Below are 12898 nucleotides of genomic sequence, written 5' to 3' on the forward strand. Positions count from 1 at the left end.
TGGTGGATTTCTTTAGAATTACAAATATTTTAAGGTCCTTCTCTTTTGGTCTCTCAGGAATGGTGATACTTAAGGATTCCAATTGTGTTATCTGTATTGTTTTGTCATGTCAAAGTCCTCATTAAGTGCATAGAAGAGGGACAAATCTATGGTGCCAGTAACTCCCTAGCGCTCTGTAGCTGTTTCAGGTGTAGCCGTGTCTGCTGCGATTCAGTTTTTAGTGCAATAAATGAATTTAACACTCCTTTCAGGAAGGGCTACAAAGGGATCTGCTCAATTGAAACTAGATAGCCATTAAGAACTCTCTGTAAAGAGCTTAAGGGGCTCCTGCCGAAGCAGGTTAAGCAACAATGAACAATAAGAAATGAGAATCAGTCTGTAACCCAGAGCACTGGAGTGTGTGAAGCAAGCCCTGTTTCTGACCCTCCTTCTATGCTTGTCTCTTAGTCTCTGTTCTGTACTGAAAGAGTCTGGGAGGTCTCCACAAGCACTATTTCCACCTGACCCTTCTGAAAATGTGTGGGGGGATTGTCATCACTGTCTGATGCCAGTGTTGTTTCAGGAGATGTGAGACCTCTTCCTTCCTGCCTATTCCTTCTTTATGTTCTCCAGCATTTTTTTCCCTGCCTCCTGTCTTCCTGGGTCCATAGCTCTTATGTTGTTCCACCCGCTTCCCAAACACAATTCTGGTAGCATTATCGAGCCCTGTGCTGGCCTCTGAGGTCCACAGTGACCTTGACTGCAGTAGGCGCTCCCCAGCTCTCCTCCCTGGACACCACTGAGCTCCTCTTTGTACTTCAAGCCTTGGTGGGCCAGAAAACTAGGAGCTCTCTTCCCCAGTATCTTTTAGCACTGTCTTGTTCTCTTATCAGAATGAAGAACTTATCAGTATTTAAATATCTCTCCCTCTTAATCAAATTCTTTTCAGCAGCAGGAAGGGTTGCAGCACAGTTGTGTTTTCTGTTTATCTCAGAAACCTTGGTGATTGTGTTGCTGCTCATTATCCAGTTATCGAAATTGTTTATGAGTTGATATTCTGTTCTGCTTCTGGAATATTTCATGTGAAGATTTAAATATCTTTCCTGCTGCTCCCATAAATTTTTTGGCCCTTATTTGATTAAAAACCCTTCAGGGAGGAAAAAAAAGAACTCGATTCAGTGATTCACTTTTACAAAATCAGGTACTCAAGAATTTTCACTTGTTTTCTCTTTATTTAATGAAATTTTAGTAGGTAACTATCTTGGTGCCTTTCTTGTGGACTCACTTGTTTCTCTTTTATTGTATTCTTTATTATTTATTTTTCTTTTTGTGAATTTGTTTTGGACTCTTTTTGGTGGCGAGAACAGAATGAATGTGGAAACCTCAATCTCCTGTTATTAAAAATTTGCCGTAACCTGAAAAGTTTTGCTCCATTTTCACAAGTTATCTCTTATTTTCTGTCTGACTAAATATAGAGATATGTCGATTCTGTGTGTAGATGGAATAATGTCGGTTCTGATTTGAAAGCAACCTTACCTCAAAATAACCAGGTGTTAAATAGTTTTCCCTGAAATCAAGCTGTGACTTCTATTGCTTTAAATCTGTAGAATTTGAGTTCTGAGAATGAAATATCACTCTTTTTTCAAGGTATAAGGTGCTTCCCAAAACTCTTGTTCTGGGGTATGTTCCTCTGCTTTACAGACAATATTTGATGTTCAAATCTGAAAATGAAGTACACAATTTAACTGAATATGTTTTAGCTTCTTTCAAGAAACCATGAAAGATGCTTGAAAATGAAATATTTGATGATTATAGATGGGTAAAACTAAAGATATGCTCTTGCTTTTATATAACTGTTAAGATTTAGATGGTAGAAAATTTTCATGAAGATATTTAAAAAAACAGAGTTGGAAACCATTGCGAGTCTGTGATAGTTAAAGAGTTAAAGAGGTTTTTCTTTGTTTTTGATTTTTTCAGCCATTCCCCTAGGAATCATTGTTGTACGAGGAGATTGTGACTTGGAGACTTGTCGCATGTACATTGACCGTCTGCAAGAGGTGAGGCTTTTGTGAATTCAGGTATCATCTACTAACCTATTTTATGCTTCTTTCAGTTCTGAGTGCAGGGGTCTAATAATTGCAACAACCATGTATCAGGAGTATTGCAATTTGCCTACCACTGAAACCGAAATTCTAGAATTAAGATATGATAATAAAAGTATTGAAAAATATTTCTTAAACAGGAAATTAAAAATCATACTGATTCCTTTTAAATGGTAGCAGAATTGAGGTGGATGGGTGTATTAACTTCTCCTTGATTTATAATAGAATATTAGAACTTTCCATGTACCTTGTTGAAACTACATAAATTATGGATTAGAAAGTCTGTTATGCAAGGATAAACACTGTGGTATTTGAGTGGGTCTAATTATGCAAATTTCATTCTCTAACAGTGTCATTGAGTAATCTGAGACGCCACTAAACACAGCAAATATCAACTAGATATTTTCAAACACACAGAAATGGGTGTTCATGCAGCTAGACTAGTTTTGCTCTTATTCTCAAACATCTTGCCTCATGAGAGTTCATTCTACAATACACCCAGGGAAATGCAGACTGCAAATGCCTCATTACCCAAATCATTTTAAGTATGAACCCCTTTAGTGATGAAACTAATGAATTTTCATTAATGTATTGTCTGATTTTCTTCAATCTCTTAGTGATAACTTCTAATAGCATTTACATGTCTGAGGACATAACATTTATAAACTATCCATATATTACCATTTTTTAAAAAATGTAAATTGTTGGTCTAGTTTACTTAGGAGCTATGAACCTCATCCCTTCCCATTGAACTCTTTGGGAGCCACTGACTTCCCTTAGATTTTGGAGCTCTGCACTTGCAGTCTGAATATGAAACTTAGTATCTCACTCCAGCCTTTCACTTCTTTGCATTTCAGCCGGGATTCCCTTCAACAAATGCATTTCTGGACATTCAGACCTGGGGTGTGACTATTATTATCAGCCATAAAACCATACAGTAAGGTGGTCCATGTTTGAAGTATCCAGAACAGAAAATTACGGTGAAATAATAATGATGATGATCTCATCAGATTAGAAATATGATCTCACACGGAGTTCAGGCAGTTTTAGGTACAACCCTGAAGGAAGCATGGCCAGATATTTTGTTTGAGTTACTCATAGTGGTTGTGGAGGAGCTGTGTTTATCCAACCTTTTGCAGAGTTTGTACTACTTTTGTGTGTGCGTGCTTGATTTGACGGAGTCTCATTTTCTGGGAACAGAGATGCCAAAGTTTTCTGGGCTCTGCCAACTTGCCTGCTGCTGGAGGGCAGCGGGCTGCAGGCCAGGCTCTTTAGTAACTATGTCATGTGCTGTAACTATTTGACAAAATCTCTATTAAAATAAATTGGGTGCCTGAACCCTGTTAAATGTCAGGATAATTCTGATATGACCTTCTTGGAGTGAGGTTGTCTTAAAATAGAGAGAACTGTCAGTGGCTTTCTTTAGTGCATTAATCACTCAGAAATATTTGCAAAAGCATCTTAAAGATTTTTGACATATTTTCATTAATTTTGTTGCTGATATTGTAAATTTAGAGAGTTCTCTTGGAACAAATAGATTTTTGTAACAGGATAAAGATACATTAGCATAATCTCTTTCTCTTTTGAATTTTTTTTTTTTTCACCATATGCATACAAATCTAAACTTTGAATGAGCTTTCCTCAACTTTTCTGTGGAGTTTATTTCGTGTGCTTAAAACCAGTGGAAAATATTTGCAAAATGGTTTGTGTTTGCCCAACCAATTCAGATGGTAGAATTATAAACAGCTCTTTTTGTTGCTTTAATCTTTTTCATCACTGCTGTGTCTTTCATTCTCCTGCTAGGACCTACAGTCAGTAACACCTACTACACAGAGAGTTCATTACCAGGTAAGAGAAGCTTTCCTTTTAGTATCAGAACAGAAAGAGGCTTAAAAATGGTAATGACACTCTTTGCATTTGAACCCATATGTTCATGGGTGAAAGACCCATAGTCAGATGAATTTCTAATTATCTGATTATCTTATTTGCCCTTAAATATTGGAAGCTAGTTCTGCTTTCTCTTGGACAAGTTTTATGGAATCACCTTTAAAATTAACTTGATAATGCAAGTGATATTGCAATAGCAGTATTTTCTATATTGAAGTGAATGAGAAAATGAGTCCTGTGGGGTAAATGACAGAAGTAAAATTGTTTCTCTGTCTGAGAAACTGAACAATGACATGTTGCATTGCATAGCTGTTGTAATAAAGCCTATCACTGAGGGAAAAAAGGGTGCTTTAGCAGGTCCAACCTCTCAATAATTCTGTACAGGACAGACATCTACCTTTACTTTACATAGTCTTCAGGATAATGTTTTAGTCCATCCTATGAACATGTGTGTTTTCTGCATGAGATAAATAGGTTTTAGTTTAGGTGGATAGTTCTTAAAATTGGTCTCTTTGTGTTTTACAACTTTATTCTACAATTTATGCAATACAGAACTTGTCTTTTCAGTTGGAAGTATCATTCAAGAATGTGTATTTCTCTCAGTAAAATAATTCTTTGTAGAGTGCTTAAATTGGAAGTAAACCAAGTGAGACTAACTCTACTGACTCCTGAAATGATCTGATATTAGCATGGAGGCTTGGCACAAACCATGCTCAGTTTACATAGTGCTCAGGATCACAGGACAAGTTTTCATGGTGTTGATGGCATTTTCCTAGAAATAACAATGCAGATCTTGTTGGATCAGCAGGAACGAGTCCACTGAGAAAGCATACGGGGACCCAACCTACAGGAACCAAATGTGGTGAAATGGCAGATAATTTCTTTGGGGCTAATGATTACTTGGGTGATACAGAATTCCTGTTTCATGAGAATGCCTGTAGATGCACTGACTGCAGACACTATAAGAAAATGCGATTTGACATGTTTTCCTGGAATTGCCTTCTTTATGTCAGTTCATGGTTTGTTTCTTTGTTTCCCTATCCAATGATAACTTCATATTCTTGACATTTTCATCAATCATTGCCCTGGAACTGAGTTTTAGAACAGTGTTAGTGTCTAGCAAATTGACTAATAAACCAGCACGTATGATTCTGCTCCACTCATTATAAATTAGCTCAAGTGGCTGCTGACTGCTCCATGTGTAGGAAACTGCCTGAGGTAAAATGAAGAACTAAAACTATGTATATGGGGAGATGTACAAGAGAGTATGAAATGTCAGAAATCAGCTCCATACTTGGCTCTAACCTCTGCAGTTACAGCAGTATATAAATTAGCTGTCTTATGCATCTTCTCTAGTGGACAGCAGTGTGAAATCCCTAATATACCATTAAATTTTTATGATGTTACATTTTAAATACACACCTCTCTGTGTTCTCTGTGTTTTGTCTTTGGTACTTGTTTGTCTAGGATTCCTTTTTTTTTTTTTATTTCCTTCCCTTCAGTGGTCATTTCTGTAAATTGTCTCATTAAGTTAATTTGAGGTTTATTCCATATTTGTTGGTATCCCTCTAAATAGAACAGAAATGGGAAAAAGAGGGGGATAGAGGGCATGAATAGGGTGCTTGAGCTGATGGAACTGTCTTCATACTTCACTAATAAGGTGTCGTGGGTATTTTAAGTCTCATAAATGCAGTTCTCTTGTGTGATTCCTCTGCAGTTCAAAATAGGCTGTCAGCAGAAATATTAGCAAACCCAGGTGCAAATGAGAAAAAAAATATACTGGAGTGTTTTCCCATTCTGTTTTGTTTCTCTAATGAGTTTAATGTTCACAAAACATCATTCTCATGGGCCTGAGACTTTGCATGATAGTTCTAGAGTTGAACTGTAATGAAGTCTTGTTCATTAGTACTTCACAATGTGTAGCTTGTGGCTTGAGTTGACATTTATCATCAGTATTCCTATCTTCGTTTTCTCAGCATTTTGTATCTTTGAATTTTACTCATTTCTCCTCTTTTTATAAACTGCATTTTAGTATACACCATTGGATGTTTTCTTCCTTTTGTCCTTTGTGTTGCAGCCCTCTCCCTTTGACACAGAGTGGACTAAATATTAAGATACATAAAGCTTTGTGCATGTAGATAGAACAGTATCAGCAAGCCTAGTGGATTTCAGAGATCCTTGATTTTCTGACAAACATTCCAGTGGCAATAAAATCAAACCTAAAAATCCCACAAGTCTGTTCACCCATATTAGAAAAAGTTGTACTTTAAATCTGATTCTATGAAATCCCTGAGATGTGTTATTTGCTCCCCCTGTATAGTCCACTTTATGGAATGCTATGCTGTCATTGTCCCCATCTCTGGGATGCACAGAGGCTGGATGGTATAAGCTGTATATGAGGATAAGTTTTATGGGATCAAGTAAAATCCTCCCTGTTGCTTTTACTTTTTCTTTTCCTGCCCCATGACTTGGTATACTACTCTGTGATCTCTTGTCTGAAAGAGGAATAAAGTTTAATCTTGAGCCAATATGTACCTGAATTTGCAACATTTACAAATGTGCTGATTGTGTTGCTTAAGATATGAATAAGGATAGAATCTGTGTCTATATGAATTTTGTCTGCCAAAGATCCATGCTACTCTGTTTCGACCTGTGCAAGTATATTTGTGTTTAAATGTTATATGCAGCAGATTTAGGAAGTTGGCTGAGCATTTGCTAGCAGCATGGAGCAGAGCCATGATCACCTTCTGCTCTCTTAGATCCTTTTTGATCTCTTTTGCCTCTTCAGTAGGAGCTAAAACCACATGAGGTAGCCTGTTTGAGTCTTTGATAAATATAGGTCAGGAAGAAGATCTTAATTCCTCCCCAGTAATTTCATGTTGTTCCAGGGGTATATAGATTTTGCATAGATTGTGCAATGTCAGTAAAGCAAAATGAAAAAGTCAAAGTCTAGAAAATAGTCCTTTTTAGAGAAGAAATAATTTGTTGGGTTTTTAAAAGATTTTTTAAATATTTAATAATTTAATAATTAGTGTAATTTTCATGCCCTATCCAGGACCAGGAAAGCTCTTTCCCCAGAGTACTATCTGTTCAGAGGCTCTCTCCTAGATGGTGCTTCCTAGATGGTAAGTGCATCTCCCTTCTCCTGTGCCTAGCATGCTGCCTGCTTCTGGTGGGCTTACGGAGGATAGTTCTGAGTATTACTAGAGAGGGGTAACTGTTCCTTCTTGTTGCACTGAACAGGTAAAAAAGGAGCTAAGTGCCCCCCTTTCCCCTCTAAAGAATGAAAGAGGCTCTTCATCTAGCAATCAGAATATCTGTTGTAGCCTTTTCACCCCACAGAGGGGTGTTCCCCTGGGGCGGGTTAGAAGCTTGGTTTGCCAGCGTCTCTGCTGTGATGAGCAGATTTTACTGCACACACTGCCCAAGCTCAGAGTGCAGCCAGTTGTGGCAGCTGCTGGTAATGCTGAGTTCTTCACCCTGGTTTCTCTGCAGGTGCTGCAGTCTTTAGGCACTACAGTGTTTAGGTAACAGGAAGGTCCTTCCCTTTCCTTGTAACTCTGCACTGGAGAGCTGCACTTGTATTTGACCCAGACTTTGTCAAGCTGATGACTTACCTGGGCTTTACATCAGGCTCCAGAGCACAGGAATTAGCAGCTGAAATGGATGGCATCCGCTTTTACAAAATCTTCAGGATGGGGAGACTTAAATTTTTAATGCTTTAAACAAAAACAAATTCTCCTTGGCAATTTCAAATCCCCCTTCCTTGTCTCTCATAAAGGACATTAATAAAAGCCATAGTGAGAATCTGTTTGATTTTTGGAGAAAGCTGGATGGGTAAATGCGTTCAGTTTTTGTCTTTAGTATTTGATATTCCTGTGAAGTGCTGAAACTTACAATTCTACATCACTGTGCAAAGCTGCAGAGTGAATGAACCTGATTTCACTCACCCAAATAAATGCAAAGCAGATACAAAAATATTGCATCTGATGAAGCGCATTGTAGATGATAAACACTTTTGGGGTTAGTAATATAAATTAATTGGCAATGATTCATGATATGTGCTTTATTTAGTGAACACCCCTATTTTCATGTGTTTTTCATGGGTAGCATGAATTTTCCTTGAACATACTGCTGATTCAGAGTCAATATATCAATGTGGCCATGCATTTGATTTACAAAGCGGTCCCATGCATATTACTGTTCTTTAGATTCAGAATTTGAATTAATCCCATTAGACCCATCACATTCAGTATATGCTTACTATAGTCTCATTGGAACAAAATAGTTTTTTCTGTCTCATATTTTAATGTAATCAATTCTTATAAGACTGAAATCCATTTTATGTATTTTTAAAATATTTATTTCAAGGTAATGTTCTCAGTGACTACTGTTTCATTAAGCCTTATCTTTAAATTCAGCATTAAACAGGATAGGAATACCACAGAATTGTAGAATGTTAAGGGTTTGAAGGCACTTTAAAGATCATCTAGGTCCATCCCCTCTGCCAAGGGCAGGGACACTTCTCACTAGACCAGGCTGCTCAAAACCTTCCCCAGTCTGACCTTGAACACTGCCAGGGTTGGGGCATTCACAGGTTGCCTGGGCAACATGTTCAACTATCTCACCACTCTCACAGTAATTTCTTCCTAATATCCTGCCTAAATTTCCCCTTTTCCCCATTTGTACCCCTTGCTCCTTGTCCTGTCACCACAGTTCATGATGAAGAGTCTGTCTTCAGCTGCCCTGTAGACCTTTTCAGATGCTGGAAGGTTGCTTTGAGGTCTCCATGCAACTTTCTGTTCTCTAGGCTGAACAGCCCCAACTTTCTCAGTCTGTCTTTGTAAGAGAGGTCCCCTTATCAACTTCATGGCCCTCCTCTGGACTTGCTCCGGCAGTTCCATATCCTCCTTGTGTTGGGGGCAGCAGAACTGTACACAGCACTCCCGGCGGGGTCTCACGAGAGCAGAGGCGGAGGATCGCTTCCTGCTGGCCACTTTCCTTTTTACTGAAGCCCAGGGCGTGGTTGACTTTCTGGGCTAAAAGCACACCCAGGTGGCTCATGCCGAGTTTTTCACCAGCCATCACCGCCAAGCCCTTCTCTGTAGGGCTGCTCTCAATTGCTTCTGCACCCAGCTTGTAGGTGTGGGGTTGCCATGCCGGTGTAGGACCTTGCACTTGGTAAAACTCCATGAGGTTTGCACTGGGCCACCTCTCAAGCTTGGCAAGGTCCCCCTGGCTGGTATTCCTTCCCTCCAGCACGTTCACTGCTCCACCAGCGCTGGTGTGAGCAGGGAACGCGCTGAGGGCACGCTCGATCCCCAGTCCACGCTGCTGACAAAGATGTTGGTCACGGTACTGACCCCAGACACACCCCTCATATGGACATAAGGAATTAACTTACATTCTTGTGGAGTCGCTGTGACTTCCCTGACACAGGGCTGGCTTTATGAGCCAGTGATGTTGGTACAACCCATCTGGTCCATGCAGTACTGCCCAGACTATTTTCTACTGTTGTTTCTCTGTCTTGCAGCAACTTCTGCTGATCGTTTTTACCGCATTGACAGATCTCAGGTAAATCATTATTTGCTTTTTTGTTTCTATAGATTTCTTATATTAAAGCTACGTCAAATGCAGCTTAAAATGAATTGTCTGCCATTCTTCTTGTGTATTGCAAAATGTTACTCATAATTTCTCATGAGAAGCAGAGAAAAAAATTTTGGACTTTTTTTTAGTAGATCTAATTCAAATTATTTCACTGAAGTCTTGTATCTGCTGACCATCTGCCATTCTGTTTACTACTGATCTGATACACATCAGAATTTTCTGCAATTTTCCTTATCAAGTCTTACTAGGGGTGTCTGTGTGGCACCAATGTATTTTTATTTATCTTTTCACTGATTTTTTAGGCACCAGAAGTCTTGCTCCTGTGTGTGTGCACATGCAAGCCATGAAATAGCTATGGAAATTAAGTTGTTTCAATTTGAGAATTATGAACAGAGATGCATAAAATACTCAAAAGGAACCCCAAAACGATGTGTATCTCTGCTGGATTCAAACCTGTGGCATAGATCTGACAATCTGAATATATTTTCTAAAAGACATGAAAATTTTACAGGGCTCTTGGTGTTCCTGATTTGTAGCCAGAACAGGCCAATTAGTGTCTCAGTATTAAGTGCAAATTCTTGATTTCATGCTGTGGTTGTTTGTATCTGGTCCCCCCGAGAACTGTGTAAGCTGTTTCTGAATCACATGAACACGTTACTGTTTCTTAGTAAAAGCAGCTGGTGCTTTAGCTCAAGCAGGAGGAGCTGTGACTTTAGTTCAGAGTTCCCGTGTTCAGTGTCTGCATGTAGACACCGTGGGACTTCTTTGCACACAGTCATAAAGATGGGTTGATGTTGTAATCTGACATTGGGAAGGCAGAGGTGAAGAAAATGCTAGTACAGATTAAACTGGGCAATTTGACTCTGTTTGGTTTATTCTGCATTTTTCTAATACTTGATACCGGTCAAGTGGTCATTTTTAATGCCTGCTCCTTCATCCTGTGATCCTGTGGGGAAAAAATTAAAATGGTGTTTTGGTCCTAGAACACAAACGGTGGCAAATTTCCTGCTCTTTTGCCTACGTAGAAAGGCATACTCACACTCAGTGTTTTTTTGTTTTGTTTTGGTTTTTTGACCATTGGCCTTCAAGGTCAATAACAAAAATAAAGGATTGAGAAAGAGAGCTTTGGTAATGGAGATGTGAAAACAGTATGTACAAGTGGTGGAGATGTTGAAGAGTACCCCCAAACAATGAAAAGTTCTGTCAACTGCCATCAGAGACCTGAGGTGTTGGTCCTCATTTCAAAATGCAAACCTCACCTTTATGGGTAGACCTCCAGGTTTCATCAACATGGCATAGTCATCAAGTAACAGCCTTTAAAGTGTTGCTGTGAATGTGCAGATTCCTCATGGGGAATCTTGTTTGGCTTGAAATCAATGACATATTAACTGGTGACTTCTGTGACATTGATTTTAATGTGTGTGTGTGTATGAGTGCACACTTCAGTACACGGAGTTCCTTGGATATTCTTCAGAGACCCTGACATGCAGCCAATTCTCTCTAAGGCAGCTGGGTACTCTGAGAGACCAGTGATGCTGCAGGTTCATTATTTGCTGCTTGTGTCGTTCCAACAGGAACATTTGCACTTTGTGACGGAAATTTCGCAGGACGAGATTTTTATTCTGGACCCAGAGATGGTAATGTCTCAGCAGGTGGGGACGCCACCAGGAATGCCTGATCTGGTAGTGGAGCAGGCAACCGGGTGAGTGCTGCTGGGATCTGATTTTCAGCAGTTTTATTAGTGGACTCTCTCTCTGGCCCCCCTTTCTGAAGGATTAGGAGATGTGGGAGGGCAGGTATTAGGTAGGAACAAATCCAGCCATGGAAATGACAGGAGGACAGTAGTGTAACATCTGCTTCATTAGGTTTCCTGGAACACACAGCAGGACTAGTGGACTTTGGCAAATCACCTCACACCGCCTGACCCTAGATCCTGCCTTAAATCCCTAACAATTGAGTTACAAATTTCTCTGCGTGGTCAGGGTTCTGATTCCAGTGTGTAAGGCTCTGAAACCCTTTGTGTCTAAGAATCATCACGAAGTGTCTCTGTTTCTTATCATCCTCTTGGCAGGCCAGAAATGCTTCTATTTGTCTTTAGGAACAGTATCGTACTCATAGTGAATGGATCTATTTTAACTTGCTATGGTCTGAAAAATGCTGGGAACCAATGAGCATAAGACAGCTTTGAAGTGGAGTGCACAAAGGGTGTGAAAGCCTTTCTCTTGCTCCTTCTCTCCTTAGAATATCGGATCGGTGGAACCCTGCAGCTCGGAAGAGGATGCTGAGTGACAGTGGCCTTGGAAAGATTTCTCCCCACTACGAGGTACCTGACAAACAAAAGGACGCCAGCCAGACACATATGCTGCAGTAAGAGCACTCTGCATTTCTCTGCTCGATGATGCACTGTCCCTGTCACCACAGACAACTCCTAATGTCTCCTTTAAGCTTAATCAATTGTGCCGATGTGCTGGAATTACAAATAATTTTTGCTACTTCTCTTCTGCTTCTTCATTCTGTTCTTCCCTTTTGTCCATTATTTTATGTTCTTGCCTTTGTTTCATTCTCTGTGGCATCTCCTCTCTTAATATACCTAAATCCAAGTTTTTGAAAAATACTTTATTTTGAATGTCTGAATTTCTAGCTAAGAAAATCTTCTTGGCAACTGGTTTGGTGAAAGTTCAAAGCGTTAACCTTTAAAGGAGTTTGGATGCAATGCAATAAAGCAGAAACCTCTAGAACTGCTGCTTGCTGTCAAAGACATAAGTAATGGCTTTCATATAATCCTGAACCATGTAGCATGGCTGTGAAGTTGTTTTCTTTTTGATAATTTCCCCATAAAAGAATTTTTTACCACCTTAGTGCTATCTACTATGTTCACATTGATTTAAAAATATCTCTTATTCTGCTCATCCATGTTAGAAATAGTTCTTAACTTTTTGATTATTCCACTTAGATTTTCAAAACCATCAGTGGATCACTACCAAAGGTTAATGAGAAATGTCTGTCAGAACTCTATTGCTGGCTTTGAAAGTTATTTGGGTTTTGGGGTTATATTCCCCCTACCCTCCAAGTATATAATATATTTCTAGTTCTACTGTATCAGCAACGCAATGGGCAGGTTTTAAAACTTAGTATAGAAAAATTAGGAATTGTGACCATGTGGTCCTTTTTCAGATTTTTTTTTCTGTCAGGTTGTGTGCGGGAGGGGGCTGCAAGGTACAGGGCAGGCAGAGCCAACAGCTCCAGGACAGGTGCAGTGTGGATGGCAGGCTGTCTAGCCATGAGGCTACCACCTGTAAACTTTCCAGCTAACTGGAAACTAC

General features: G+C 39.5%; 1 protein-coding gene across 7 annotated transcripts in view; it reads left to right on the forward strand.

Moving 5' to 3' along the window:
- DGKI (diacylglycerol kinase iota) overlaps positions 1 to 12898 on the forward strand; it is a 200076-nt gene that overhangs the window by 141036 nt on the left and 46142 nt on the right. For all 7 annotated transcript variants that reach the window (XM_040062808.1, XM_058420356.1, XM_040062809.1 and 4 more), the window contains 6 exons: positions 1957 to 2036; positions 3885 to 3929; positions 7024 to 7093; positions 9502 to 9542; positions 11150 to 11277; positions 11817 to 11942. In XM_040062808.1, coding sequence (XP_039918742.1) covers positions 1957 to 2036; positions 3885 to 3929; positions 7024 to 7093; positions 9502 to 9542; positions 11150 to 11277; positions 11817 to 11942 — 490 coding nt within the window. The remainder of the gene's footprint in view (positions 1 to 1956; positions 2037 to 3884; positions 3930 to 7023; positions 7094 to 9501; positions 9543 to 11149; positions 11278 to 11816; positions 11943 to 12898) is intronic.

This window comes from Hirundo rustica, chromosome 4 (assembly GCF_015227805.2).
Source record: "Hirundo rustica isolate bHirRus1 chromosome 4, bHirRus1.pri.v3, whole genome shotgun sequence".
Lineage (NCBI taxonomy): Eukaryota > Metazoa > Chordata > Aves > Passeriformes > Hirundinidae > Hirundo > Hirundo rustica.